Below are 27,651 nucleotides of genomic sequence, written 5' to 3'. Positions count from 1 at the left end.
AGGATGTGCTGTCATTGGAAAGAGTCCAGAGTAGGTTCACAAGATTGATTCCAGGAATGAAGGGGTTAATATATGAGAAGTGTTTGGCAGCTTTTGGCTTGTACTCACTGGAATTTAGAAGAATGCATGGGAATTTCATTGAAATCTACTGAATGTTGAAAGGACTAGATATAGTGGATATGGAGAGTATGTTTCCTATGGTGGGGGTACCCAGAATTAGTGGGCACAGCCTCAAAGTTGAGGGACAACCTTTTAGAAGAGGTAAGGAAGAATTTTTTTTTTTAGCCAAAGAGTGGTTAATCTGTGGAATGCTCTACCACAGACTGCGGTGGAGACCAACTCCATGGCATATTTAAAGCAGAAGTTATTAAATTCCTGATTGGTTGGGGCATGAAGGGATATGGGGGTTGAATGAGATCAGTCATGATGAAATGGTAGAGTGGACTCAATGGGTTGAATGGCCTAATTCTGCTCTGATGTCATGTGGAGTGGTGTAATATTTCAGTAATTATGTAAATATATTGTTTGATTAACCATTTTTGATTCAATAATTCATTACAGGCTATGTATAAATTCATGAATTGTGTACATCGTCATGCTACCTTGTGATTCATTTGTGCCTTGCTTAAAGTAAACATGAAGCTAGACTGAGATTCTGCACTCCCGAGTCTTCCTTCGAATCAGTTTTGAAGTTACAGAAGAAAAGTGATGTATCAGCATATAAGAGGAAGACTGAAAATCTAGCTGAGTAGTGTCACCATGACAGCAAGACCAAGGAGGTAATTGTTGATTTCAGGAGGAAAGCAGAGGTCCATGAGCCAGTCCTCATTGGAGGATCAGTGGTGGGAAGGGTCAACACCTTCAGAATCGTTGGTGTTATCATTTCAGAGTACCTGTTCTGGGCCCAGCATGGAAGTGCGATAATGACAAAAGAATGGCAGCAATTGAGTGGAATGCAAAAATTTGGCATAGCATCTAAAACTTTGACAAACTTCTGTAGATGTATGGTAAAGAGTATATAGACTGGCCTACAGCCAGTCTACAGACATACAGCCTGGTATGGTCATCCCAACGCCCATGAATGGAAAATCCAACAAGTAGTGAATGGGTAAAGACCTCCCAATCATTGAGCACATCTACATGAAACGCTGTCGTAGGAAAATAGTGTCCATCATCAGAGATCCCCACAAGCCAGCCCATACTCTTTTCTCGCTGCTGCCATCTGGTAGAAGGTAGAAGAGACTCAGGACTCACACCAGAGTTCATGAACAGTTATGATCCCAGAAATATCAGGCTCAACAAATTGTCAATTAGCATTCATTATTGCATTTTTCTTTGGTCAGGACATCAGCAATTTATCTCAGCATCGGCCTGAGAAAGGAATGATAGTGTACATTTTATTATATATACACAGAAACAAAGCATACAATACACTGTAATATAGGCTGAAGGCCCATTTTATTACATAGATAAATGATAAAAAGTAGTCAATATAGATTTATCCAAAAACATTTAAAATTGACATTCCACCCACTGGGAATAGTGCAATGTTCAATACTGGCATGATATGTTTGTTTTTTTCTTTGTACAAGCTACATAAAAAGGTGTAACCTTTAAACGAAGAAATTTTAAGCACCACTTTTGTAACAGATATTCAAGACAATTATGTCCAAAATACATTAAAATTCTATAGCATTTTGCTTCAATTTGGAATCAAATTGATCTCTGGCTGGGATGTACATCATACACTATTACTTACACATCTAAGTTGCACAGGGCTGCTCTCAACCACTGACAGAATGGTACAGTGTGAACAGAAATCTGACATTAAAATATTTTATCTACAGTGAAAAAAGTTGTTGAAACAAAGCTAGCTGGCTTTTTTCCTTCACTGCAGTTAAATCTCAATGAGGAATGAGAAATAGGAAATTACAAATTCTCTACCAACAGCATTTGAGACAATTCCTTTTCTTACAAATGAAAAACAGATAAATGGCAAAGCTTTTTGATCTACTGTTTCTCTGTCTTGTCAATTTCGTAGGAGTTCCCACAAAGTGAACAAGATCACACAGCACTTCGATACAACTGAAGAGTCTGTTTGTTATTGCAGTCCAATAGCTTTTCTCAAATTCATTTTGGTGGCAACTTCATTAAATTGTTGTTCATCTCTAATTAAGTAACCAGTGCACTTTTGGGACCCTTTTTAACTGAAGCTTGTGAATAATCATCACTGTGGAATACACTAAATCATCTCATTTACTCACAGCCACACAGAATTGCATAAAAACAGGAGCAAGCTAATAGGGAAATTCATCAATGCAGAAACGGAGAGGAAGAAATAATTAAACTTTTATTGAATTTTCCACCTTCTGATACTGGATACTTGGAGTATGTCTGCTTTCATTAGCAAAATAGAGGATTTTGTACTACACTTCCATGCAAAGGCTGGCAAGTGTAAAAATGCATCCTGGACATCTTAAGTGGAGTTAAAATGAGAAATTGAGCTCATACGTGCAACAACACATTTCCAAATGAAAAAATAAAATTACCATCTTGTGTTAATATATGAAGAACTTACCACTGTTATTGTTTGCACATATCTAGTATCAATGAAAATCTAAGATCTGATTACTTTATCCCCACTAATTACCAAAAGGTGCTAATTTTAACACCCTCCCAGTTTAAGTGTACAAAATTGGCAATGTTGCAAAGTTCTGTGGCTTAAAGATTTTACTTTGGTTGTGTTGTTTGTAATTAAGACGAGACAGGTTCCATAACTCAGGATCATTAATACCAAACACCCTCAATAGCAAGGATGTATCGGATTTCAAGGAGAAAGGCTACAAGTGGAAAGTTGCTCTCGGAATCATCACGTTTTGTTTTAAACCACCCCTAAATAATATTTCCTTTGGGACCCTATATTTTAAAAGATGCAGGGGAATTAGAATTAAAACTAACAGTGAATAAATGAACATGCAAGTATTAGTTATACTCTTAAAATCCAAAGTTTAGAAAAAGTCAATGCCAAACTATGAAGATGGCATAGACCATGAAATTTATGGCAAATGTATAAACATAGGTTTAATCCAAAAAGAGTTATTCCCCCCCCCCCAGAACAATTAAGTCATTTAACTGTTGCTTTTGAGAATAAACAGGCTCTGTTATGTGTCCCAGCTTGAACGCTGGAGTAGTGCACACCATGTCATCAGTGAACAACTGGAGATCATGCCATACACCACAGGCAGCCAGGTGACCAATTGGATATAATGATTTCCACAGGCTAGAAGCCATTTGCTCCACAACATAAAATACACATTTATATATACAGAGAGTGAAACCTTTACATGCTTCATAATTGACAAGGCACAGCTGGAATCCATTCATCTCACCATTGTTAAATACACATTTTCATAAACAAAACAGAATTTACATAAAATTGAAGTAAATTTAATAATAACAGAACTTAAGTAAAAATTAGCAAGCACTTTGCTCATCGGAGCTGGTGTTTGGAGAGGAGCAGCCGCCAGGAGGACTTTTTGGATGGGCCATCTGAAACAGAACCCAAAGTGTGTTAATTGAAATAATTTCTGACTCCAGAGTGTGATTGAAAAAAAACATTGAATAGTTATTGGTATCCATTTATTATTGTCACATGTACTGCGATTCAGTGGAGAAAAATAGTTCTGAAAGCCACCCGTAAAGATCATTTCAAAACAAGCTCATTCAGGTAGAACAAGGAGAAGCACTAACCAAATGCATAATGTAGTGTTATAGTTACAGACCAAGTGCAAGGGCTACCATGGGGTGGATTCAGAGGTTGAGTTCATCTTTAACAAGCAAGAGGGGTATATTCACAAATCAAAGAGGTTTCAGTAGTCAGAGTTTTCATAACAACCCTCCGTGTCCCATAAGTGCTTCCCTCATTGCAAGAAACAGTAATTTTGCATGAATTCATGTCAGGGGAGGTAAGTAATTAAGCACTGGATTATGGTTTAAAAATGTTTTGTTACAGTTTTAGCTTTCAATATGAAATCTTTTGTAACATTAAGACTTTTTGACAGGCAATACCCGAGAAAAATGTCTGAAGAAACTCAGTAGTGGAAACAGAACAAGTTGGAGACCAATCAGAGAATTTTCCATCCTCTCCACAGGGCCAACTGACTAAAATTGCATGGTTTCCTTTTTAGTTGGGATTACAATTGGGGGTTGGGAAATTTGTGATTTAAATACATGTTACTTTGCAGAAGCTAAAAGTACAAGTTTCTTTTTCTGCATAAACGAGTACTCGTGCAGCATTACAAATATACTTCCCAATGTGATACCAAATAAATGAAAATTGCAAGAAAGAAATTAAACTTTGAGATAGTTTTTAAATGAATATTATCACTGACTTATATAAAATGAACTTTGTTTTGTAGCAGTGCTACAGTGCAAGGGCAAAATTACTACAAATTACAAAAATAAATAGTGCAAAGATGAGCTAGTGTTCACAGACCTTTCAGAAGTCCAGTGGCAGCTCTCCACTCTCTCATCAGGACGACTGGATGCTCATGGGCACGTTGTGTCAGAATCAACAATGAACGATTCTTTTTATTGTGGGGCGCATGGGGTGTCCAGAGAGGGGTAGCACCTCTGGTGGTGGGGTTGCCATGCCCCGTTCAGGGGCATCTCATCCACCTTTGGTCTCCAGCTTTCACCTGTGGCTCCATGTAGCCGTTTGCAAGCAACGGTGGCCTCACCCCAGTGCACTGCTTTGACAGGCAGGCTAAACCAGGTGACGGTAGCCGGGAACCTCTGTCCTCAGTGAGAAAGGGAGATGCCTACTCCAGCTACAGTTCCAGTAGACCAGGTGGATGAGATCAACTACAAGATCCAACAGCCAAGAAGGCAGTGCTGCAACACTTTGTGGAAAGCAAAGGGCACGACAAGGCACAGAAGACATCATGGCTATCCACTGCAGCTAAGGAAGTCTCCAGTCATGACAATTTTTCATACCTTTGGACCAAGATTTTTGAAACCGAGAGTGGAACTGCTCTAGTGCAAAGGCTTATATCAGTGATGATAAACCCTATTCTGACTCCCACAAGCCATGCAGGAGCTCGTAAAGAGTACAGTCAAGAATCTGCCCAAGAGTGGTGCAGGAAGTGCCAACTTTACCTTAGAAACAAACTGTGAGCAAGGAGATACAATTTGCTTAAACTTGCTTATGTTCAAAGGAAAACAGCAAACTTAGGATAAGCGCAGATGATGCACACACAAGAGTTGAACCAAGACTGCTGAGTTAGTCTTTAACCCTTTGATATACAAGTTGGATAAGCCAGTTATTAATCAAAAGGGCAAATACTCAGTGGCCACTGTTCAGTACACTTGCTCATTAATGCAAATATCTAATCAGCCAATCATATGGCAGTAACAATGTACAAAAGCATGCAGACATGGTCAAGAGATTCAGTTGTTGTTCAGACCAACATCAGAATGGGGAAGAAATATGATCTAAAGTGACTTTGACTGTGACTTTGATTGTTGGTGCCCGACAGGGTGGTTTGAGTATCTCCAAAACTGATCTGGGATTTTCACACACAAGTCTCTCGAGTTTACAGAGAATGGTGCAAAATCCAAAACAAAAAAAATCCAGGGAGTGCCGGATCTGTGGGCAAAAAACACCTTGTTAATGAGAGGTCAGCTAATAACCAGACTTGTCAAGATGACAGGAAGATGATAGTAACTCAAATAAGTATGCACTACAGCAGTGGTGTGCAGAAGAGCATCTCTGAATGCACAACACGCCAAACCTTGAAGTGGATGTGCTATAGCAACAGAAGACCAGGAACATACACCCCTGTATCTAAAAGTGACCACTTCGTGTGAAACTGATGTGGATGCTTTGATGGGGATTTCCTGACAGACGGAGACCATGAGGAAATCCTGGCAACTGGAGACCATTGGCAATCGTTAGAGGGCAACCACAAACCACACTTCAGCAAAGGGTCAATGCCCTCAAGATACGGTCATAAAAGGAAACAATTTGGATATTTTGAGGACAACATTCATTAAATGCCACATCGACAAAATGATGAAGAGCATTAAAAGCAACCAACCTCAAACTTCCGTCTTAGTGCCTGGGTCATAACTGGCGTCAATCCCGTCGCAGTATCTTTATTTTCCTTGTAGAGAGGTGTTCCACCTGGGCTCCTAAAATCAAACACCTTTTAGGGCGAGTGATCATAGCATTCAACAACTCAAAATATGCAAGGATCTATTCTTCATTAGAAAGGTATATCATTTTACACAAGATTTTAAGTAATCCATAGTCCTGAAGAGCAATTTTAATTCTTTGTAAAATGACGCATCTTGCTCAGAAGTTGTGTTTTTCAACTGGAAAAATACTGTGGGTATCAATTATTTAAATCACATTCCCTCTCTAATTTTCATCTGCTAACATTTCACTGTGTTTGGGAGGAGCAGCAAGTAGCACAATAATGTGTTGAAGGATGAAATTAAAGAATGCAAAATCTCCTTCAAACATATTGGACACGAAGGTGGCTTGATACGTAGATCAACTTGTCATGGGACTGGAAGAACTCTGGGTCTGGCAGCATCTTTGCAAGGAAATAGATGGTCGACATTTCGGATTGAGACCATTGGATTGATATTAAGTGGCAGGCTAGTCTTAAAGAACCTTACGGCCTGCTCCTACTGCTTCTCGTATTCAGCTGAGAACAATGTACAAGGATCCAAACATGCATAGGGATACTGTGGGCAGCATGGTACATATTGGTTAGCGCAACACCTTATAATGCCAGTTATTAAAAAAAAACAATTGGGATTCAATTCTTCCTGCTGTCTGTAAGGAGTTTATATGTTCTCCCAGTGATCATGTTGGTTTCTTCCTGCACTCCAAAGACATTAGAGTTAGGGTTAGTAAGTTTTAGATATGCTATGTTGGCACTAGAAGCATGACAACACTTGCAAGCTGTCCTCAGCACAACCATGGACTGTGTTGGTCACTGATACAAAACAAAGCATTTCAATGTATGAGAGACAAATAAACCTAATGTTGCCCCCCGCCTTCCCATTACCTTTGCTATATTCAAAGCTGAATGGAAAGAGGGCTACAGATTGGAAAGAATGAGAAAAATAAATCAAGTTTCTCCTCATAACAGACAGATTGAGCACCCCATGCCCCCTCCCAATGCCACTCTTCAGTTATAAAGTATGTGTGGAATTTAGGAAGATAAGCAGGGCTAGATTTCATTCCAATGTTTGCCAGCAGCCTTGCAGGTTGACAAAGTGTGTTTCCAAGAATGATTGGAAGTATCACAGGTAGTTATGGAATTGTATCTAAAAAGAAGGCACTATTTACAAAGGTAACCAAAGAGAAAGAAATGTTTGAGATGCAAGAACCAACTGACCATTGCTATCTAGAATTCAAAACAGAATCATGGATCATGAGCTATGTCTATCCTCACTGAACTGTTGCACAATGGCAAGTGGTGAATAATCTCATTATTGACTTCTGCCCTGCAGATGGTGGAAAGAGTTGGGAAATTGGGAGAGAAGTTACTTGCCACCAACGCATACCCTTTGTATTACACCTGTAGTTACATCAAAGTTCAAAGTAAAATTCACAGTGACATTACCTGTTGCGTTTTGTAACTTCAAAACATTAAATTGATTTGAAGAAAAACCATGGCTGGGAATGTGATTTTTGAGTTTGTTCTTTAAGCGAGGCATGCACATCGTGTGCCATGCACTGCCTTGAGAATTATTTTCATACAAGCATTTACAAGAAAATAAATACAACAGAATTTACAAAAACGACAAACAACCAATGTGCAAAAAAAATACTGAGCATACAAGTTGTAAAGAGTCCTCGAAAGTGAGTCGATAGGCTGTAGAATCAGTTCCGAGTTGAGGTGAGTGAAGTTATCTACGTGACTTTGGGAGCCTGATGGCTGTCGTGTGGTGTGGGACCTAAGGCTTCTGTACCTGCTGCCTGATGGTAGTAGCTACAAGACAGCACACTTGGATGATGGGGATCTTGGAGGATAGATGCTGCTTTCCTGAGGCAGTGCTTCATGTAAATGTGCTCAATGGTGGCGAAGCTTTGCTTGTGATAGACTGAGCCACCTCTGGCTAAATCCACCACTTTCTGTAGTCTTTTCCATTGTTGGCTATTAGTGTTTCTATACCAGTTAGGATATTTTCTACTGTGCATCTATAGAAATTTGTCAAAGCTTTGGTGACATGCCAAATCTACACAAACTTCTCCCAAAGTAGAGGCAATGTTGATCTCCAGGCCAAATACCAGCAAATTTTTGTCACATGCACATGACTAGTATAACTTCATAACATTATCAATGCAACTTAAGCAAGGATTAATGTTTAAACACTAGCTATTACCTTTCTATATTTACTTTCTTTAGACGCTGCCGAAGATCCAAAACAGGTCGATGTGGAGTGATCCTTAAGTAAAAATAAAAATCAAGACTTGCACTGCAGTTTGTTTAAGTGTGTCTTATTTACTTTAAACATTGAAACAGTTCAAACAAAGTGAAAAGTTAGGTTTAACGCCTTAATTCTTTAGGAAAAACTTTCAACACCTATGGTGTTCTATTCAGATCTACTGACACCTTCAAAACTTGAAGTGATATGCATTTTTGAGAATATTTCTGATTCGCTAATAAAGGGCTAGAAAGAATTGTCTGAGACAAAGTTGCAATTCAACATGTGGTCTTTTGGATGCTACTCCATCTGTGATCTCCACTGAATGAAAAAAGAAGGAATTGGTACTGGTATCAGGCCTGCCATCCACCTCTTAACCAAAACAGATTAGATAGTCACAATCGCCTTGTTCTTTTTTGGGATCCTAACATCACATTACAACATGACCAGACTTTAAATGTTTGTAAAACATTCAAGTCCTGGGTCCTTGAATGAGTTTACTTTCAACTGTTTCCTTAATTATATTCAGAATATTGACATTTGCAGTTACAGATTATAATTCAAGTTTAAGACGCATTTCCTCACCCACTTAAAATACCTTTGTGCTTAAAATTATTAAACTGCTACATACAATAAAAATTGCTCTGCAAAACATTCAGGTACTGAATGTTGTCTGGAAGGATGTCTGACTTACATAATTTTCGTTGGTTTCTGTAGTTGATTAGCTTTTCCCTGAAAATTAAAGCCTTGCCGATCAGAGAGTGTGACCAAAGGAGACCTTTTTTTTCCTGGTGTATCCATCTGCAAACAAAGTATGTGATTCATAGCACTTCAGACAAAAAGGAAAGGCTTAAAATCTTTACTCAACTTTGTCACCTGGTGTATTCATGGTTAGTAAAGCTATATACTCTAAGTGCAAGTATATTAAAAAAAAATATCTTGAGTTCCTGTTAGAAATAAATACAAAAGCAAGATACTTAGGCCAACTCAATGTCAGCATGTACATCCCACTGGAGCCTCTTCTGTCAATCTTTGCATAAATCTGTCAGCACAACCCTCTAATTGCTTCACCTGACTCCTCTTAATCTCTTGAAACACTTACCATTCAGCAAGATCCATACTCTGACTGCTCTTTTGGGAAACTTCACTATTGGATTTCCTGGTGACAATCAGGTAAACATTGCTATTTTCAAAACATGACTACCAGAGATAAATCTGAACAGCACTTGTTCACATTTGTGGATTTCAAAATTATTTAAGTTCAAAAGTGTGTTGGTTTGAAACAAGTAGTGCATCTACCGATGCAGCATCAATAACTCTCAGAGACGTGAGGCGAGAGATAGGCTTTTATTAGCTGGAAGAGAGCAGTCAGCAGCAAGAGACCATCACACAACATCCTGGAGACTGAGGGAGGAGCAGTGCTTCCAACCGCCTTTATGCAGGGGTCTGTGGGAGGAGCCACAGGAGCAGTCAGCAGGGGGCATGTCCAGACAGGTAAATGTAGTTCACCACATCTACAACAGGGGTTTCCAATCTGGGGTCCATGGACCCCTAGGTTAAAGGCAGGGATCCACAACATAAGAGGTTGGGGACCCCCTGAGCTACAAGAATGATTATACAGAGTAATGAACCAGTACATTTAGGTGTTAGATTGACAGTTTAAGAAAATCTTATTAGAATTATGCTCACCTTCGTCTTTTCTACCTTGTTCTGAGTCTTTCTCAGCTTCACATGAAGCAGATCTTTTACTGTAACAAATGGAGGTCCCTCCTTCTTCTTGGTATCCAACTGAAGAGGAAAAAAAAAATCACAGGATCAATCCTACAACAAATTATAATGATAAACCAACCACTAGATTGATACGACCAACAGCGACTGACCTTCGTTACTCCAAATCTGTCTGCAGTGCTCTTCAGCTTTACTTGAAGCAAATCTTTCGTAGTTATGGATAGTGACTTACGAATCTTCTCATGGGTTGTCTGAATGGATAAAGATTGCAAATGCAACGACAATATTTAGAAAAAGACTCCAATGAGTGCACCCCAAAGAAATACCTCTGCAAATGAAACTTTGAAAAATGAGACATTTGTTAGTCTGTTCGGTGGTTTTGGACAATATGCAAGCCAAAACTTTATTAAAGTTTATTAATAGTCAGTGAAAACAGTAGAATCCCAATTGGAATATATCCAACAAGTGAAAGAAAAAGTAAATCAGAATCAGGTTTATTATCATTGACATACACAACACGAAATTTGTGGTTTTGCAGTTTTGCAGCAGCAGTACTGTGCAATATACAGAAATATTACTTTAATTTATGATAATATGAAATGTAGTGCAAAAAGAGAGAAAATATTGAGGTAGTATTAATGCACCATTCAGAAATCAGTTGGCAGAGGGCAAGAAGCTGTCCTTTAAATATAAGCCTCCCTTTAAAAGTCACCTATACTAGTGCTGCAGCTAAAGAAAACAAGACAAACTACAGTTCATCTCAGCTCCCGTTTGGTTTCACAATATTCCAAATGCTGACTCCTCTCTACTACTTTATTTATTACTAAACTCTGCGGCACAGAATTGGTACAAGAATACATGGCCAATTTCTCCCATTTTTCTTGTTTCCCCTGTTCACTCACGATTATGATCAAATTTGATCAAACTTTGATTGGGAACAGAATATGTTTGAACCTGGGTGAACGCTGCCAGATAGTGTTCTTCTAACTACAGCAAGGGATAATTTGTAGATCTATTGGAACTCATCCCAAACACAGTACATCATTTGGGGCTCACCTTTTCATTTACAAAACTGAAGACCTAAAGGGAATCATTCTCAGAGGTGGACATTGGTGTGTCAATCATAGAGATTTCACTCATTGTCAGTAGGGATTATATTTCATCTGCTTCATCATACTACATGCACAATTTCAGTCAAGATCCTGAAAAACTTGTACAAGTTCATTATGTTCCTGAAATTTAATATTTTTTGGAGTCAACAAATGATTATGCATTTACTAAATTTACTAATACCGTGGAATTGTTTCAAAACATTAGGAATAGAGTCATGCAGTATGCAAGTAGGCCCTTCGGCCCACTGAGTCTATACTGATCATCAAATAATCATTTACACTAATCCCACGTTTTTAATTACTCTCAACTCACCCCAGATACTACCACTCGCCACACTAACAGCAATTTTCAGTGGCCAATTTACTTATCAACTTGGTCTTTTGGGATGTGGGAAGAAACCAAAGCACTTGGATGGACCCCAGGCAGAAACACTGCGGACAGCAGAGGTCCGAGTCAAACCCAGGACTCACAGTACAACTGTGAGACTGCAGCGACTATGCCACTGCAAGCAAAATTCATTCAGATGCTACCCTAATTATAAAAATGCTTTCCTTTCAAAACGTTCACGTAACTTAATTAACTTTAAAACTGAACAGGTCAGTGCACACTTACCTGCTGAGGATTTTCAGTTCTGCTTTTCCGTTTAATCTGCAGAGGTTTCTCTGCAAGCAGGAAAGCTGGAGGTAGTGGAGGTGGGGGAGGTGGAGGAGGTGGAGGAGCCTCATCTGGTAACTTCAGCAGGGCACGACTTACAATTGGCTGCACTGGCCATACTGGAATTTTATTAAGACCTGGTACAGAGTCTGCATGCTTCCGGCAGCAACATACTTCAGCTGGTTTTGCAGTATTGGGGTCCTACAAATTACAGGACAGAATTCAGAAACAGCAGACAGCATTTAAAGCAACATTTTGTCCAGCACCTGCAAAATCTCATGTTTAAGACGTTTAAAACTAGCAATTAGTGCTCACATTAACATTCTGTGCCATATGATTCAATAAATTCATCCATTAGAGAGATTAACTTTGTCACAGATACATCAAAACATAGTGAAATGCTGCGTTTGTGTCAATGACTAACACAGCTCGAGTATCGTGCTGGGGGCTGCTCATCAATGTCACCAAGCTCCTGGCATAAACATAGCACAGCTACAACTTAATAACTCTAATGTATATGTCAATGGAAAGTGGCAGGAAACCAGAACGTCCAGAGGAAACCTGCGCTGTCATGGGAAGAATATATTGGCAGTAGTGAGAATTGAATCTTGCTTTTGTGATCACTGGTGCTGTAAAGTGTTACGCCAAGTGCTATGCTACTGTGGCAGCTACAATTTACATATTCCTGAAGATGACAAGAGAATGTTGTACATGGAACTACCAGTGCCTGCCTTTAGCACTTTTCCCTATAAATATTGGGAATAAATGTTCGCTTTGCTTGTGCCAACCACATCCCACACAAATTAACTTCATACACTGATCAGTTCTCATAAACGATTTATCTAAACGAGCCAATACCAAATGAAATTGGTTCAAGTCTATGTATGAGATGGGACATGAGCAAATTTAGCCATGAGCAACAACTTTGTCCAATTTGAGGATTCATCCCTCCAACACAATTTAATTTTCACCTTCAAATATTCAGATTTTAAAATCTCACAAAAAAGTCGCTAGTTGCTAACAGCATCCTTCTGCACCATTTCCTTGGAGCCCTGACATCCAAAGCCTCATGTAGTCTTCTTATGGAGACTTCATCTTACACTTATGAACAAATAAAACAGATGATTCACTTAAAGGCCAAGGATTCTTGCTGCTATTTATCATGAGTTGCTGAATAAATGATGCAACCTCAATGCAGAGTTTCAGCTCATTCAAAGCCTCCATTAATTCCACTAGGTGCCGGGTCATTCAAGAAATCACTGGTAAAGAATGAATGAGTCTTGGGATACCGTACACATCTCCCAGATCACATGTCAGATTCTAACCTTGCACTTTTTCAAATTTTTAATCTAATAGAATTCTTTCAAATTTCTTTTTTGGCAGGGAATAAATTCCTCTCATCGCTTTCTCCAGAACAAGATTTATTAAATAATATTTCAAGCAACCTTAAAGTCTATTTATACAAATATGACCCAAGAACAAATATCTGCTGCTTTTGCATGCCAAATTAAAAGATCCCACCATTGGCTGGCTTTTATTATCTGCTATTAATCAGCAGATTCATACATTTTAAATTCCCAGAGGTTTGAACCTAAATTTAGGTCAGTAAAAATTAACTTGGCTTAATTTCTATTTTTCCCTGAAGAAATACACAAATGTTGCTCCCATTCAGAATGAAGCATTAACCTAAATTCCCAGAACATTTCTAGAAAACATTTAAAAATGTTCACATTATTGCCCAACCAAGGCAAACTGTGGACTTAATGAACCATAGAATTTTAATCACAGCAACTTTTATTTCCTTAAATGAACACTCACTTGACTATTTTGAGATAAAATTATATTTAATCAAATAGTTGCAAAGATGTAATTTCTCATCTTGAACTGTCCACTTCTCTTCTACCTTGATGGACAGAGTCCTTGACTTGTTTTCGGCATCTTCATTCTCACTCCACGTACTGGCAGAAGTAGGAAACATTTCCCTGGTTCTCAGTTTCCATCCTACCAACATCTACATTCAACAGGTCAATGTCTGGTACTTTCAATGAAATTCCACCACCAGAAATATCTTCCACTTCCCACTTCAAAAGGGACCATTCCCTTTGAGACCACGTAATCTAATTTGTCTACCAAGCACTCAATTTCTCATGCAGCTATAGGCACCACACTCTCCTTTTACCTCTTCCCTTCTCACCATACAGGACAGCAGATAACCCTTTCAAATGAGGTAGTAATATACACTAACTCCTCCGATGCAATCTCTGCTCCAAGTGTGTTTTTGGCTAAATCACTAATCACAGATGAGGTGACTGCTTTGTGAAAGGCTCATGTTCAATCCAAAGGGCTGGGTTGCTCATTGCTTTCATTCCCCATCCACCTCCTAATCTAGCCTGCCTGTGGCTTCTTTGTTTTACTATAAAGAGGCTCAAGAAACAGTACATTTTCTTCTATCCTCAATGTTTAATATCAAACTTAACAATTGCAAATAACATTTCCTCTTTTTGTATCAGAACTGGATGGTTCAGTTGTAGGTTACCGCTCTACAATGGTGGTGGCATCCGTCGGTCTGGAGAGATCATGGATCTGCGCCTGGAACTTCCAGGGCGCAGACCTGGGCAGGATTGTATGGGAGACCGGCAGTTGCTGAAGCTGCAGGCCCTCCCTTCTCCACGCCACCGATGTTGTCCGAGGGAAGGGCACCAGGACTCATGCAGCTTGGCACCAGTGTCGTCACAGAGCAATGTGTTGTTAAGTGCCTTGCTCAAGGACACAAACACGCTGCCTCAGCTGAGGCTCGAACCAGTGACCTTCAGGTTACTAGTCTGATGCCTTGCCCACTAGGCCATGCGCCAACACAATATTAGCTCCACTCTGCAATATTAGCTTAGTTTATCTTTTTAAAAAATGAATATATAAGCTTTATTTGTCAAATGTACATCGAAGCATTTGGTGAAATGTGTCATTGTGTCAAATCCCGGGCAATCCTAAGCTCAGTAAGCTTGCAGCACCAACATAGCATTCCACCATTTACTAACCCTAACCTGCATGTCCAGAAGAGCAGAATCAGGCCATTCCGCCAATCGAGTCTGCTCCACCATTTCCTCATGGCTGACCCCAGATCCCATTCAACCCTAAACCTTCTCATCATATCCTTTGATGCCCTGACCAATCAGGAATCTATCAACTTCCACTATGAAAATACCACAGACTTGGCCTCCATCCCAATCTGTGGCAGAACATTCCACAGATTCACCAGTCTTTCACTAAGAAAACTTCTCCTTCCTTCTGTTCAAAAAGGTCATCCCTCAGCTTTGAGGCTGTGCCTCTAGTTTTGGACACCCCCCACCAGAAGAAATATCCTGTCCACATCCACCTGATCTAGTCTTTTCAACATCCAGTAGTTTTCAATGAGATCCCCCTGCATTCTTCTAAATTCCAGTGATTACAGGCCCAAAGCTGCAAAATGCTCCTCATATGTTAACCTCTTCATTTCTGGAATCATCCTTGTGAACCTACTCTGGACTCTCTCCAATGACAACACATCCTTTCTGGGATAAGGGCCTCCAAACTGTTAACAACACTCCAAAAGTGACCTGACGATCGTCGAGAATGGCAGCTCAAGTTACAAGCTCCTCCGGAAAAACGCGTATTAAGCCCCATTATTTCATCAAATATATTTTTTGAAAAATATTTGAACTGAAAAGAGGGGCAAGAATGGAGAAAAGGAATGGAAATAAAAAAAGCGACACTGTGGAGCCTGCGTCTAAGAGGAGTGCAGCAAGTGGCTCGCCAACCCGACTGCATGCTAGCAAGGCAGCTGCTTGGCCTCATTCAGGCGAAGCAGTGAATATCTTCGAAATCCTGTAAGAAATAATGGAGGCCCAGAAAGAAATAAAGCAGCAGCTCCAGGATATTAAGGCAGAGCTCGCCAGCGTTAATCAAAAAATAGTGGTGGCAGAGACTCACATTGAGAAGGTGGAAGATCGTGCTCAAACCGTGGAACAGATACTGAGCAAGACAATAAAAATATTACATCACCAAGAAGGTAAACTGCTTGACCTGGAGGGAAGATCACGGCAGAAAAATATCAGAATCTATAACGTTCCTGTAGGAGCGGAGGGCTCGTCTATGACGGAGTTTGTCGAAAAGTTACAGCGGGACGCGCTGGATATTCCCTCAGTTATGAAGCTGGAAATCGAGAGGATGCACCGCGTGCTGGTTTCGAAACCTACCCAGGACAGAAAGCCACGCTCTATAATAATTAAATTCCTTCGGTACAGCACCAAGACGCAGATTCTACAAAGGGCCTGGGGTAAGAAGAGAGTTTTTCTCGACGATAAATTAATATACTTTGACCAAGATTACCCCCCTGCGGTCCTGCAGAAACACAAAGAATACTCTGAAGTAAAGTGAGAACTAAAGCAAAATAAGATTAGATTTCAAACTCTGTACCCTGCTAAACCCTGCTAAACTTCCAGTGTTTTATGACAACGGGACGCAGTTGTACCAGACTGTGGAAGAGGCGACTACAGACATGAAGGCCAGAGGTTTGCCTGTCATTTTGTCACCAAAATGAGGGAAAGCCTGACTGAGGAACTGTCCTGCTCCGTTTGGGAAATAGTGCGAGAATCAAGAAGGCAGGAGACAGGAGGAGGCCGAGAGAAATACATCAGGAAGAGACCGGGAGTTTCCCGAAGACAGTCCTCACCCCCTTCAGAAGAGTCATAAGGTTTAGCTAACTTTAAAAATGTTGAGAAGCTAAATGAAAGCAAAAGTACACGGTGATATACATATCTCGAGAAATACTTATTATAATGTGGATTTTATATTACTTAGTTGTTATTACACACACACACACACACACACACACACACACACACACACACACACACACACACACACACACACACACACACCTTTTCTGTGTAATGGATTTGTTCTCTGTCTTTTATGAATACTGCATTGGGGGCCCCTCAACTCACAAGTAGGAGGGGTTATCCCCCACAGCTAGACATTTCCTCTAGCTCAAGGCAGGGTCATCTACTAGAGACCTCAGCCTTGGAATCACATGTTCATTGCCATTTTTGTTATTATCTGTGTTTCTTGGTTCTTATTTGTCCAGGGAGTAGATCGATTAAGTTTTATTCTAATTTTAATGGTACAGATAAGTACAGATGGCTAAGGACAAGGTAAAATTAATTTCTTTTAATGTCAATGAGCTATTAAATCCAATCAAACGTAAGAGAATTTCATCCAATTTGGAACAATTTGATTCGTACTGGGAAAAATGGTTTAACTAAATAATGCCTCATAGGCCTGACTTTATTCTCACAAATCAATGAATCTGTTGTAAAAACAAAAGATCGCTCCCTACTTGTACATAGTTCTTCCCTTTTGCTTGTTTTTTCTCTCCACTCTTTTCTATAAGTGTGTACCTCAGATAAGTACTTTGTGGAGATTTGTGATCTATATGATTATATGATATATAGGTACAATGTCTGAAACACATGTTATGGAAATGTTTGTTTGATGAACTTCAATAAAAAAAATTACAAAAGCAGCCTGACTAGTGTCTTATAAAGCTTCAGCATTAACTCCTTGTTTTTATATTCCATTTCCCTTGAAATAAATGCCAACATTGCTTTTGCCTTCTTCACCACAGACTCAACCTATGAATTAATCTTCTAGGCATATGGCACGAGGACCCCCAAGTCCCTCTGCACCTCTGATGTTTGATGTCATTGGAACATGAGAAGAAAGTGGAGCACTTGAGAAAATCCACAAGGATACAGGGAGAGCGTTCAAACTCCTTACAAGCAGCGGCAGGAACTGGCCCCCTGATCAGTGGTCATTGGCAGAGTCATTAGCTGCTTCTCTACCATGTTGTCCACTTATCAATAACATATCGACCAAATAGCTCCATTAATCCTTCCTGTGGAGTTAGAAGCCTTTTTTTGTCCTATCCATCTCACCCGCCACTGTGCAACTTAAAACTAGTTTCCTCTCCCTCTAATGAAGGATCTTTGACCAAAATGTTACCACAGTTTCTCTTTCCATAGATATTGACATTGTTTAATTAAAATGATTCTCTCTTCTTTCACTTTACCAGTAAGGAGCAATTAGTTTAAGGAAAATACTAATCTTATAGCTCGCCATGTTTACATCAAATAATTTAGTACAAATGATTTATTAAAGCTGTACAAATTTTAATAGCACTTTCAAAGTTTTTCTTTCAGAGGAATCCTAATATTAAACAAATGAATATAATAATGGCAAGAGAATGATAACCTGATGATGCTCAAAGGTTTCTTGCATTCGTGTTAGTTTGATCTCAAGTGACTCAATACGTTGCCGAAGTGCATTCAGCTCCTGCAGGTAAACACGTGAAGGATATAGAGTATCTTTGATTAATTCCAATCCCTGTAAATGCAAAGGAAATTAATCAAAATATAGATCAGACTGTCATTTCCTAATTCTATCCCTCTGCTTCATCTACCAAAGGTCACATGCAGATAAGCTTGGATCAAAAAGGTTCTCCTTCAGATAGTACTGACCAGGCTCATTTAAAAGTAATAGTTGGGTAATGAAATTACATAGGAGATAATAAAAGACAAGATATCATACGTTTTGATAGATTTTAGCAAGATTTGTTACAAGGTTCCTCGTGGTAGGGCAAGAAAGGAGAGAAGCCATGGGATCAAACGGAAAGTGGGAAAGTGGCTTTAAAACTGACTTAGTGGCAGATTCTAGCAACCCCTCAGGTATAAAATTCATAAATTAGAGACTACAATTATGAGACCTGTTTTACTGGGTCTTTTTTTTTTGATTTAACACAAGTCGTAACAAAGGTTCTTATCCCAAAATTTTTGTGGTAGATATCGATAATTAAAAATTTTGATGTGACAATTTTGGATCAATACTTCTCATTCCAGTGACATTATGTCTCTCAAAAGTGGAGAGGAAAAAAAATGCAAATATGCCTCTTTGTGCAGAGAAACAAAAATATAAACACATTACAGTTGTGCTTTTGATATTGTGAAGCATCACAAACAACCTCCATTAAAAAAAAGGGGGGGGGGTGAGGTAACAGAAACCTTGCAGCATATATCCACAGATCCTGAAAAGAGATCAATGTTAATCATCTTATTTTCCTTTAGTAGCCACAGCATAGAACCCAAGAGCAGGAAGGGTATGCTAGAGTAAATAAAACAGCGAGCTACACTATCTGGACATCATTTTGGATCCATAAAAATATTCTGGTCACATTATAGAAAAAGAGCCAACTTCACCAGAGAAGGTGCAGAGTAGATTTACGAAGGTGTTGCCAGAATTGTGATATTTTAGCTCTGAGGAAGGCTTAGATAAGCTAGAAGTATTTTCTTTTGGAACAAGGGAGAAATAATTGATGTTTTATAAAATTATAAAAGGCCTGGATTAAGTCAGGGGTCAAGCCATTTCCTATGGTAGAATGGAAAAAGATCAGGGTGCAGGGCTTTTGAACATTTTACATAAGGATTAGAGCTGGGGTTCCCAACCTGGGGTGCCTGCACCCCCAGGGGGTGCGAGATGGAATTTCAGGGGGTGTGACAAACAGTGGCTTGTGTGCTTGAGTGACAAGTCACAAGTCATCACTCAGCCAGCTGCCAGTGTACCTTGAGAAGTGGTAGTAATGTTTGTCCCAAGCACACTCCAGTCTCCCGCTGCCCGAGTCAGTGTTGAGGATTCTCATCAGTGTTACCTGGGAGTTACACCTCAGAGTTGAGGAGTCTCATCAATTTACTGTTTACAATTCTTTCTGAATAAATTAGAATCTAATTGCTCCATTTATATTTGCATTTTAAGCACTGAGTTAAAAGCTTTTTTTTAAGTTCAATTTGTTCACTCGCAGTATTGTATGTGAAATTAGAAATTAGACTTCTTCATCTTCAAATGTGATATTACTTTTGTAGGGGGTGCAAACATTAATCAATCATTTCCTAGGGGTGTGGGGCATAGAAAAGGTTGGGAACCACTGGATTAGAGGAAAGATGAGAAAGTTTTTTCAGCGAGTTGGGCAGCACAGTAGCATAGCACTTAATGCAATCACCAATCGGAGTTCAACTCGTGCCACTGTCTGCAAGAAGTCTCGACATTCTCCCTATGTAGGTTTCCTCCCAATTCCAAAGGTGGATGGATTAGGGTTAGTTAAGTTGTGGGCATGCTATACTGGAAGTGTGGCAACACTATTCTTCTGCATTCACCCTGTAACCTTTGAAGTCCTTACTAATCAAGAACCTATCAGTGTCCACTTTAAATATACCCCGTGCCTTGGCCTCCACAGCCATCTAGGCAATGAATTCCAGAGATTTGCCATGTTCTGGCTCAAGTAATTCCACCTCATCTCTGTTCTAAGAGCATAGCTTGTAGAATCACAGGCAGAATATCCTTAGTGCAAAGTCATTGAGAGTTAAATGATGTTATATTAAAAAAGTCATCTGTTAGGGAACTGAAGAATCTGCCACTTGTGTAGAGCAAGAGTGTTATTGGTGAGGGTTAAAGCAGTGCAAGGTATAGAATACAGAGATCATATTAGGTGCTTGTCTTTTTTTTGCCATGTTCAATGAGGTTTTAACTACATTTTTATTTTTAAAAATACAGCGATCTTTAAATGATTTTCTCATCCAGATGAGTTCAGGCAGAATAATTGTAGATGAAGGGTCAGAGAGGTAGAACCACCATTCTTTAAAAATTACTTGTCATGACCTGCAGAGATATGGACTGGGTGGCAGAATGTGGGATTGGACTCAGTAGCTCTTTTTTGAATGACACAAAATAGTTGCAATGGCCGATGTTGTAAATTTCTGATGCTACTCACTAAGAGCTCAAGATTCCTGGTGGAAAGTTTGGATTTATGTCAAATGAGAACAGGATTAGGTTGAGATGAAATGGCTAGTGGAAACAATGAAGTGCTGGCAGTTAGGTTTGGCTGTGGATGTAGATGTTAGAGGTGGGGTGTGGATGAAGAAGCACAAAGCCTTGGAGGGACTCTTACCCTGGATCATCTTGTTTGGCTACAAGATCAGTTGCTGGAGGTCAAGGGCAATTTTTAGCTAATAGTTGCAGGTGAGCAAGATACAAGGCTGATTAGTGTCTGAATCAAGCCAGAGTCAGTGCACTCAAACCTGTATAAAGAACATTATTGTGATGCTGTGGGTTCAAATGCTTTCACTCTCTCCACGATCAAACAACCAAATGTTGGATTTACATTAGCCAAGTCATAATATACTGGAGGGCACTTAAATTTTCAATTTATGTTATTTACCAAAATATAATATACAACAAAAAGTTACAAAATGGAGACTTAATGGACACATTAAACTTGTAGGATTGAAAATGACCATTCAATTAATTAGCAGAGAGCAGTATTTCTACAGTTTGAATTGGAGTAGGTTTGATTTGAACTTATACCTGCCTAACGTTCTTAAGCCACCATGAATACATGGAATAAACCACAGTCTTAAGAGGATTCAACAGATTCTTCACATTTGCTAAAGAAATGAGCCCAACAGGAACTGAATCATGCAGGAAGGAATTGCTGTTCGATGCGACCACGTCCTCCTTCCTGGATTTAAAATAAAAATAAATGTGAGTGAACTATATGTAACATAAAAGTTAGAGAGTGGAACTAATGTCAGATGTTAAGTAACAAAGTCAAATGGTAGCAGGAAAGTCATGCAAAACCCAGTATAGTCCAAATAATTCCATTAAATTGGGACAAATGAATAGTGCATCTTTCACAGCTTTGGGATGTCTAAAACACACAATGAAGCAATATGACATAAAAATGCATTATTCATCTGCAATAAAAAGCCTGAAACAGGACAGAATGGTAACCTTTCACTCCTTTGCTGCTCATCTATGACTCTGCTTATTCTGTTGTTTGAAGGGAAGAGTCATGATCTCTGAGGGGGAAAAAAATTTAATTGCATGCATCTTAACTGGAACAATTTATTTATTTATTTATTTTAAAAAACTGAAACCCTTACTTCTAGATTCTCTCAGGAGGAAACATCCTCTCCACAGCCACTAAGTAATCATATGATCCAAGTTGCATCTTATATCATTGTTTATAAGAAACCTAGCCTTTCTTGTAGCCTTCTCTGAACTGTTTTCCAATGTATTAACATCCATAGGGTGCCACAGTAGTGTAGCAGTTAGCAGGACACTATTACAGCTGGGGGCGTTGGAGTTTGAGTTCAATGCCAGCATCATTTGTAAGGAGTTTGCACATTCTTCCTGTGCACGCATGGGTTTCCTCCAGGTGCTTCACTTTCCTCCCACAATCCAAAGAGGTACCACTTAATTGGTCATTGTAAATTATCCTGCCATTAGGCTAGTGATAAATCAGTGGGTTGCTGGGCGCTGTACCTTGTTGAGTTGCGAGGGCTTGTCCCACACTGTATCTCTAAATAAATTTTTACTCAAATTAGGAGGCTAATATTGTTTACAGTACTTCTGATGCAATCTAACAAATACCCTGTGTATCTGAAATTCAAGCTCATTTTGTGTTCAGTGCCCTGTTAATAAATGATAACCAACTGTTAGCTTTCCTAATTGCATGCAGCATACCGGTATTCAGCTACCATCTGTTTTCCATTATTAATATCCCAGGTTCATTTTCTTCATACAGGGACAAAGACCAGCAAAAGCTGTTCTATAAAGCTGTTTGAAATAAAGGGCATCTGTAATACTCTAATAACTTTTTCAAACAATATTTGTTACTGGGTGTGTCAAAAGCAATGGGGTAAATAGTGTTCATTTACAGTAAAACAGTGGATTCCAGTTAATTGAGCTATGAGCTATCAGTTAATTGGGACAGCCTCATATTTGGGTCAATTCTTGAAGAACAAATTGAGAAAATAGCCAGGATTCCCTTTCTTTATTTGGGACACCATCACTTAATCGGGACAGGAGACTGCCGAACAGATTCCAACTAGTGTCAGTTGTGTGCACTGTGCGACTGCTAGATGCAACACTGTGCTTAGAGTGAACAGTTTTTAACTAGCATCTGCTGTGTGAATGTTTATACTTTCAAAAAAAAGTGATTTTTTTTTGTCACAGACATTTCATGAGAAATAAGCAGGAAGAAAATTCTGAACTCCCCCCCCCCCCCCCCCCCCACACAGTGGTGGTTTTAAGTATTTGGGTTTGGAGATGCCAGAAACAGCAGGGAGTGAAAATGAAATGACTTCACTACTACAACTTAGGAACTATGAAGAATTAAGGCATCTGTCGACAATCATTTGGAATGTTACAATGAAAATGAAGATTTGCAAGATGCACTTGTTGATAGCATTGCTTGAAGGCAGTTCAATACTGTACTAAACACAAAATACACTGCAGATGCTGGGGTCAAAGCAATAACACACTGGAGGAACTCAACAGGCAGGCAGCATCTGTGGAAACGTTGACTGCTCGTTTCCACTGATGCTGCCTGTCATGTACCCCTAGGGTTCATATTTTCTGTGGACAATCACTTTAAAATGTTGGAGAATGAGACTGGCTTTTGGACACTGTTTGAGCTGTTACAAAGAGGGAGAAGGAGGTATCCAACGTAGTGAGAAAGAGAGAGACAGAGACTGCTTGAAAGATTGATGTTCTGGTTTCTCTACAAGTTGTTTACCTTTCCATAAGGACACTTGCCTGCTTGTAAAGTTCTTGCAGAGAGAGGAGGACAGAGCAGGTTAACGGACAGCTGGTGTCCACTGATACACAGACAGACACACGATTTTGGACACTGGAAGAGCTTTGTTGCACCCACAGGAAGTTGGGGTCTTTGGAGGATCGATTCAGGGAAATTGATCAGTTGCTCTCGCAGTGTGAAAAGGTGCGACTGGTGGGGAATTATTTGTGTGTCCACCCTCGCCTGAGTGGTAATTCCATCACTGAAGAACGGTTGTACATGTTATGGTCACAGTCAGTGACTTAAACAGAATTTTGGAGGACAACGGGGATTTCAGAAGGCAACAGGAAGATCGATGGCATCAGCTCACCTCACTCTCTCTCCAATGTTGCTCAACCAACCACCTCAAATTGAACTGAACTCTCTTCATCATTGTAAGACTATATCCATCCACCCCTAGGTTTGAAAGAGCCTAGTTTTGTTCCTATTTCCACATGTGTGTGTGGGTGAATAAAATTACTAATCTGTTTGATATAACTGCATTCATAGTACTGTATTGTGTAGTTACTAATAAGTACTATTAGTTAATGGCAATACCAGACTCCAATGTGTTTTCCATTTCTGCTGGTTCTGTAACCCGTCACAGGGTAAGTTACATGCCCGACCTGCTGAGTTCCTCCAGCGTGTTGTTGCTCAATACTGTACTAGGAGTCTGCACTGATTTTGTTCATTGCATACACTGGATGAATTCCTCTGTCGAAAATTATTAGGAACTAATACAGTTTTATAGTACTATAATAAAATTGGTAAAGTTTAATTTGGTCTGCATTTCATTTATACATAATTTGTTACTATTTTTGTCTTTTTATACTTTTTTTTATAAACCATTTCCATGAAACTTAAGCTAATATGGGCAGCCACTTAATTGAACCAAGATGTACTGGTTCCAGTGTGTCCCGATTAACTGCCGTCCACTATACTTTCACATAATCCAGTCTCAACTTGAAACATGGCTATCTGAAGAGTCACTTACTCGGTTGCTTGGCAAGTGGCTGGCTGTGGCTTGCAGACATCTCCCTTGTACTTTCCTAGCAGGTGTCGCTTATTTTTTCTCTGTGCCCTTCCTATCACTTGCCATTTTCTCATGATCTTCCGCTTTCTGCGACACCAGTTCTGTTTAAACATAACTGTGGGAGAAATTTGTAATGTCAATAGATCCTGCATTTAGACCCAAATTCAAAATGTTGTCCTGACCCCTCAAGGCTCTATGGCAGTGCATCGGACACAAGTACAGAATTTAATTTTGTAAAATCACTTTTCTCATGCATCATAGTTTCAGTTCTGTCACAGCACCAATCCATCTTGTCTCTTCAAGGTGGTGATCTGAATTAGGTTACCAGATGTATCAGTTGCAACCCGTCAGTCTCCTGTTGCACATCATGCCTGTAACGTGCCTTCTTCAAGACACTGTGGCCAATAATCTCAACAAAGTCTACAGGCAGATTTACCAATCATCCAAGTTATGCTCTGCTTAAGAAACAGATTCCCAAAGCACAGTATTAACTATAACTAGAGATTATTTTATATGATTCTGCGCTACATGCAAACTCCTCGTAGCTCTAACAAAATCTTAGGGAGAGAGTTAACCAGCACAAAATGTTCGTTGCAGCTCATCTGCATCTTGCTGAATTTAATTCATATTCTTAATATCAGAGGCTGTAGATAGTATACTAACTGAAACTGTCACTCTTCACAGATATCCATGAAACAAAACCCCAAAGATTGACAGAGAAATGTAGAACCTCAAAACCCTCCTCCCATGCTGAAGCAGCAACTCTCCCCCTTGCTCGATTAGAAAGCATCCGACTCCCCGTCACCCACCATACAAGCAACAGCAAAGCCCCTGAAGACCATGATCTCTAGAATCTATCAAAAACCACTGTTCAATATATTTGTCCAAATGACTTTTAAAATTTGTAATTGCACCCACCTCTAACAGCTTATTCCAGATACACACCACTATGTGGGTCAAAAACTTGCTGCAAATGTCCCTTTTAAATTATTCCTCCCTCACTTTAAACCCAGTTCTCTAATGCTCTAAACACAAGGTGGTATGCAGATGCTGGATATCCAAAACAACTGGAAGAACTCAGCGGGTCAGGCAGCCTCTATAGAAATGAATAAACAGTTGACATTCAGCAACTAAACCCTTCATCAGGACTTAAAAGGAAGGGGAAAATGTCAGAATAAAAAGGCGACAGATAGCTAGGACAAGCCAGGTAGGTGGGTTGGAAAGATAAAGGATAGAGAGGAATTAATGCTCTGGTACAAGACTCCTCTACCCAGGGTGAGAAAAGACTGCGACCATTGATTTTACCTATGCTTTCATCATTTTACATGCCTCTAAAGTTACCCCTCAACCATCTGTTTATACAGTTTTACCCTGCAACTCAGGCCCTCCTGTCATTGGAATCCTTTTAACACCCCTTTTCAATTTAATTACATCTTTTCTATAACTTACAGTTGTTGCTAAGACTTTTCACAGTAAACCAGTTGAGCTCTAATTAGTTGTATGCAGTTAATTCGTTTGCTTTATGGTCCATAAAATTAAGCCTGCTGTAAGAGAATGGCCTATCTACTTGCCAGATATAAAAGCTTTTAAATTTCGTCAGTTGAAAACTTTTTATATCCTACTCACTTCCTGCAAAGTAGGAAAGATGTTGGCAGAATTTGAGAACACAGAAATCCTAGTGATTTTGTAGGGATAGAAAATAGTGAGGGGCGAGGTCACGGAAACACATCACCAATAAGAACCGTTGATTTAATATTACCAGTACAGTGAGTGCATCTTAGGCTGAAAACAACTGCTTTGGACTGTGAATCATTGACAACACACAACGCTACGAATAATTAACAAACTTCAAACTTAGAATCGATACGGAAAAAAAAACTGAGTAAAGACTTCCACAATACTCACCTCAAACAAACGAGTTCACTAACGTGACATGAACAGCGGCAACAGTTTAAAATTAAAACGCTCATTCATTACCCAATAAACACCTGCCTTTCATGAGCCACGTTTAGAAGCTGTTCTCGACCAACTGTCTCGGGTTTCTTGTCGTCGTTCGACTTAACTCAACCAATAAGAAAGCACAAGGTCCGGAGCCGAATGCCACTTCTAGCCAATCCAAAATTTCCTTTCTGATCCAATCGCGTGCGGTGCGTATTATGAATATCAAATGAAATGTCAGTATAAATGATCCTGTCATCCTATCGGCATACAACAAAATCCAAAAGCTAATCCAATCAGAAAGGGTGTTTCTGCTATCCCCAATAAGAAGACAGATTTTGTGCGGCAACTATCCAATCACAAGCCACGTTACATCTACTTAAAAGGCCTTTATCGGTTCGCCTTCGGAATGTAAACTATTCAATATGGAGACCGCGGTCAACAAGCTGGCAGCGATGGTAAGAGGGATTTTTAAATTTAAAAAAATTATTTAAATTTGGAAACCAGTTTTAATTAAAAGAAAAACATTGCAATGGGTAGATTAAAGCCTCGCGGTCACGGGGAAAAAACTTTTAAAAATTTCTGCGCGCGCGCGATAGGTGTATTTTTTCGGCAAAAAGTTTAATTTGTTTGAAAGCTCGATCCTGATTTGCATCCGGGTAATTAGGTGCGAAAATGGCGGGATTGCGATTTCTTACTTGTGGTAACAGCAAATTCGAGTCCTCTTCTTTTTTTCTCTTCGCCCCCCCCCCCACCCCGGGGATTGCCTCAGGATCCCGAGTTCCGAGTCTGTGTGTGTGTGGGGGGGGGGGAGGTTTATAAGATAGTGGCGATCATCTGGGTAAACCCGTGGGAGGGCCGAAGCATTCCGGTGTCGTCGCGCCTGTTTTCATTTCGCCTTGGGTGCCCCTCCCCTTTTTTTTCTATCTTCAACACCCCCCCCACCACCACCACCACCACCACCACCACCTTAACTATCCCTCTTTCTCCCCCCCCCCACCCTCCGCCGGCCGCGCGCGCGCCGGGCAGAGCCGCGGCT

The 27,651-nt window shown here is 39.8% G+C and overlaps 2 protein-coding genes across 7 annotated transcripts in view; one reads left to right on the top strand and one right to left on the bottom strand.

The window, feature by feature from the left end:
* Positions 1-1,429: 1,429 nt before the first annotated feature.
* On the bottom strand, positions 1,430-27,549 carry prr11 (proline rich 11). Of its 5 annotated transcripts, none has more exons than XM_059973607.1 (12): positions 27,311-27,549; positions 26,580-26,872; positions 24,636-24,789; positions 21,388-21,541; positions 18,229-18,360; positions 11,899-12,141; positions 10,326-10,424; positions 10,135-10,233; positions 9,140-9,246; positions 8,404-8,466; positions 6,099-6,192; positions 1,430-3,549 (listed from the first exon to the last, which is right to left on the bottom strand). In XM_059973607.1, the coding sequence occupies exons 3-12, from the start codon at positions 24,785-24,787 to the stop codon at positions 3,475-3,477; spliced, it is 1,218 nt and encodes a 405-aa protein (XP_059829590.1). In that variant the 5' UTR covers positions 24,788-24,789; positions 26,580-26,872; positions 27,311-27,549; the 3' UTR covers positions 1,430-3,474. The 5 variants fall into 5 exon arrangements, with proteins under 5 accessions (XP_059829590.1, XP_059829586.1, XP_059829587.1 ...); XM_059973603.1 differs by having other exon boundaries at positions 26,667-26,872; XM_059973604.1 differs by having other exon boundaries at positions 26,667-26,803.
* The window catches only part of ska2 (spindle and kinetochore associated complex subunit 2), a 35,194-nt gene continuing 34,542 nt past the window's right edge, over positions 27,000-27,651 (top strand). The window contains exon 1 of one of the 2 annotated variants that reach the window (XM_059973609.1): positions 27,000-27,070. In XM_059973609.1, coding sequence (XP_059829592.1) covers positions 27,038-27,070 — 33 coding nt within the window. In that variant the 5' untranslated portion in view covers positions 27,000-27,037. Of the gene's footprint in view, positions 27,071-27,272; positions 27,316-27,651 lie in introns of those variants that run through there. The other variant, XM_059973608.1, reaches the window with a different exon arrangement.

The sequence above is a fragment of the Hypanus sabinus genome, chromosome 6 (assembly GCF_030144855.1).
Source record: "Hypanus sabinus isolate sHypSab1 chromosome 6, sHypSab1.hap1, whole genome shotgun sequence".
In the NCBI taxonomy this organism is placed as follows: domain Eukaryota; kingdom Metazoa; phylum Chordata; class Chondrichthyes; order Myliobatiformes; family Dasyatidae; genus Hypanus; species Hypanus sabinus.
Note: the sequence above shows the minus strand (reverse complement) of the source record. Positions and strands in the feature narration are given on the sequence as shown.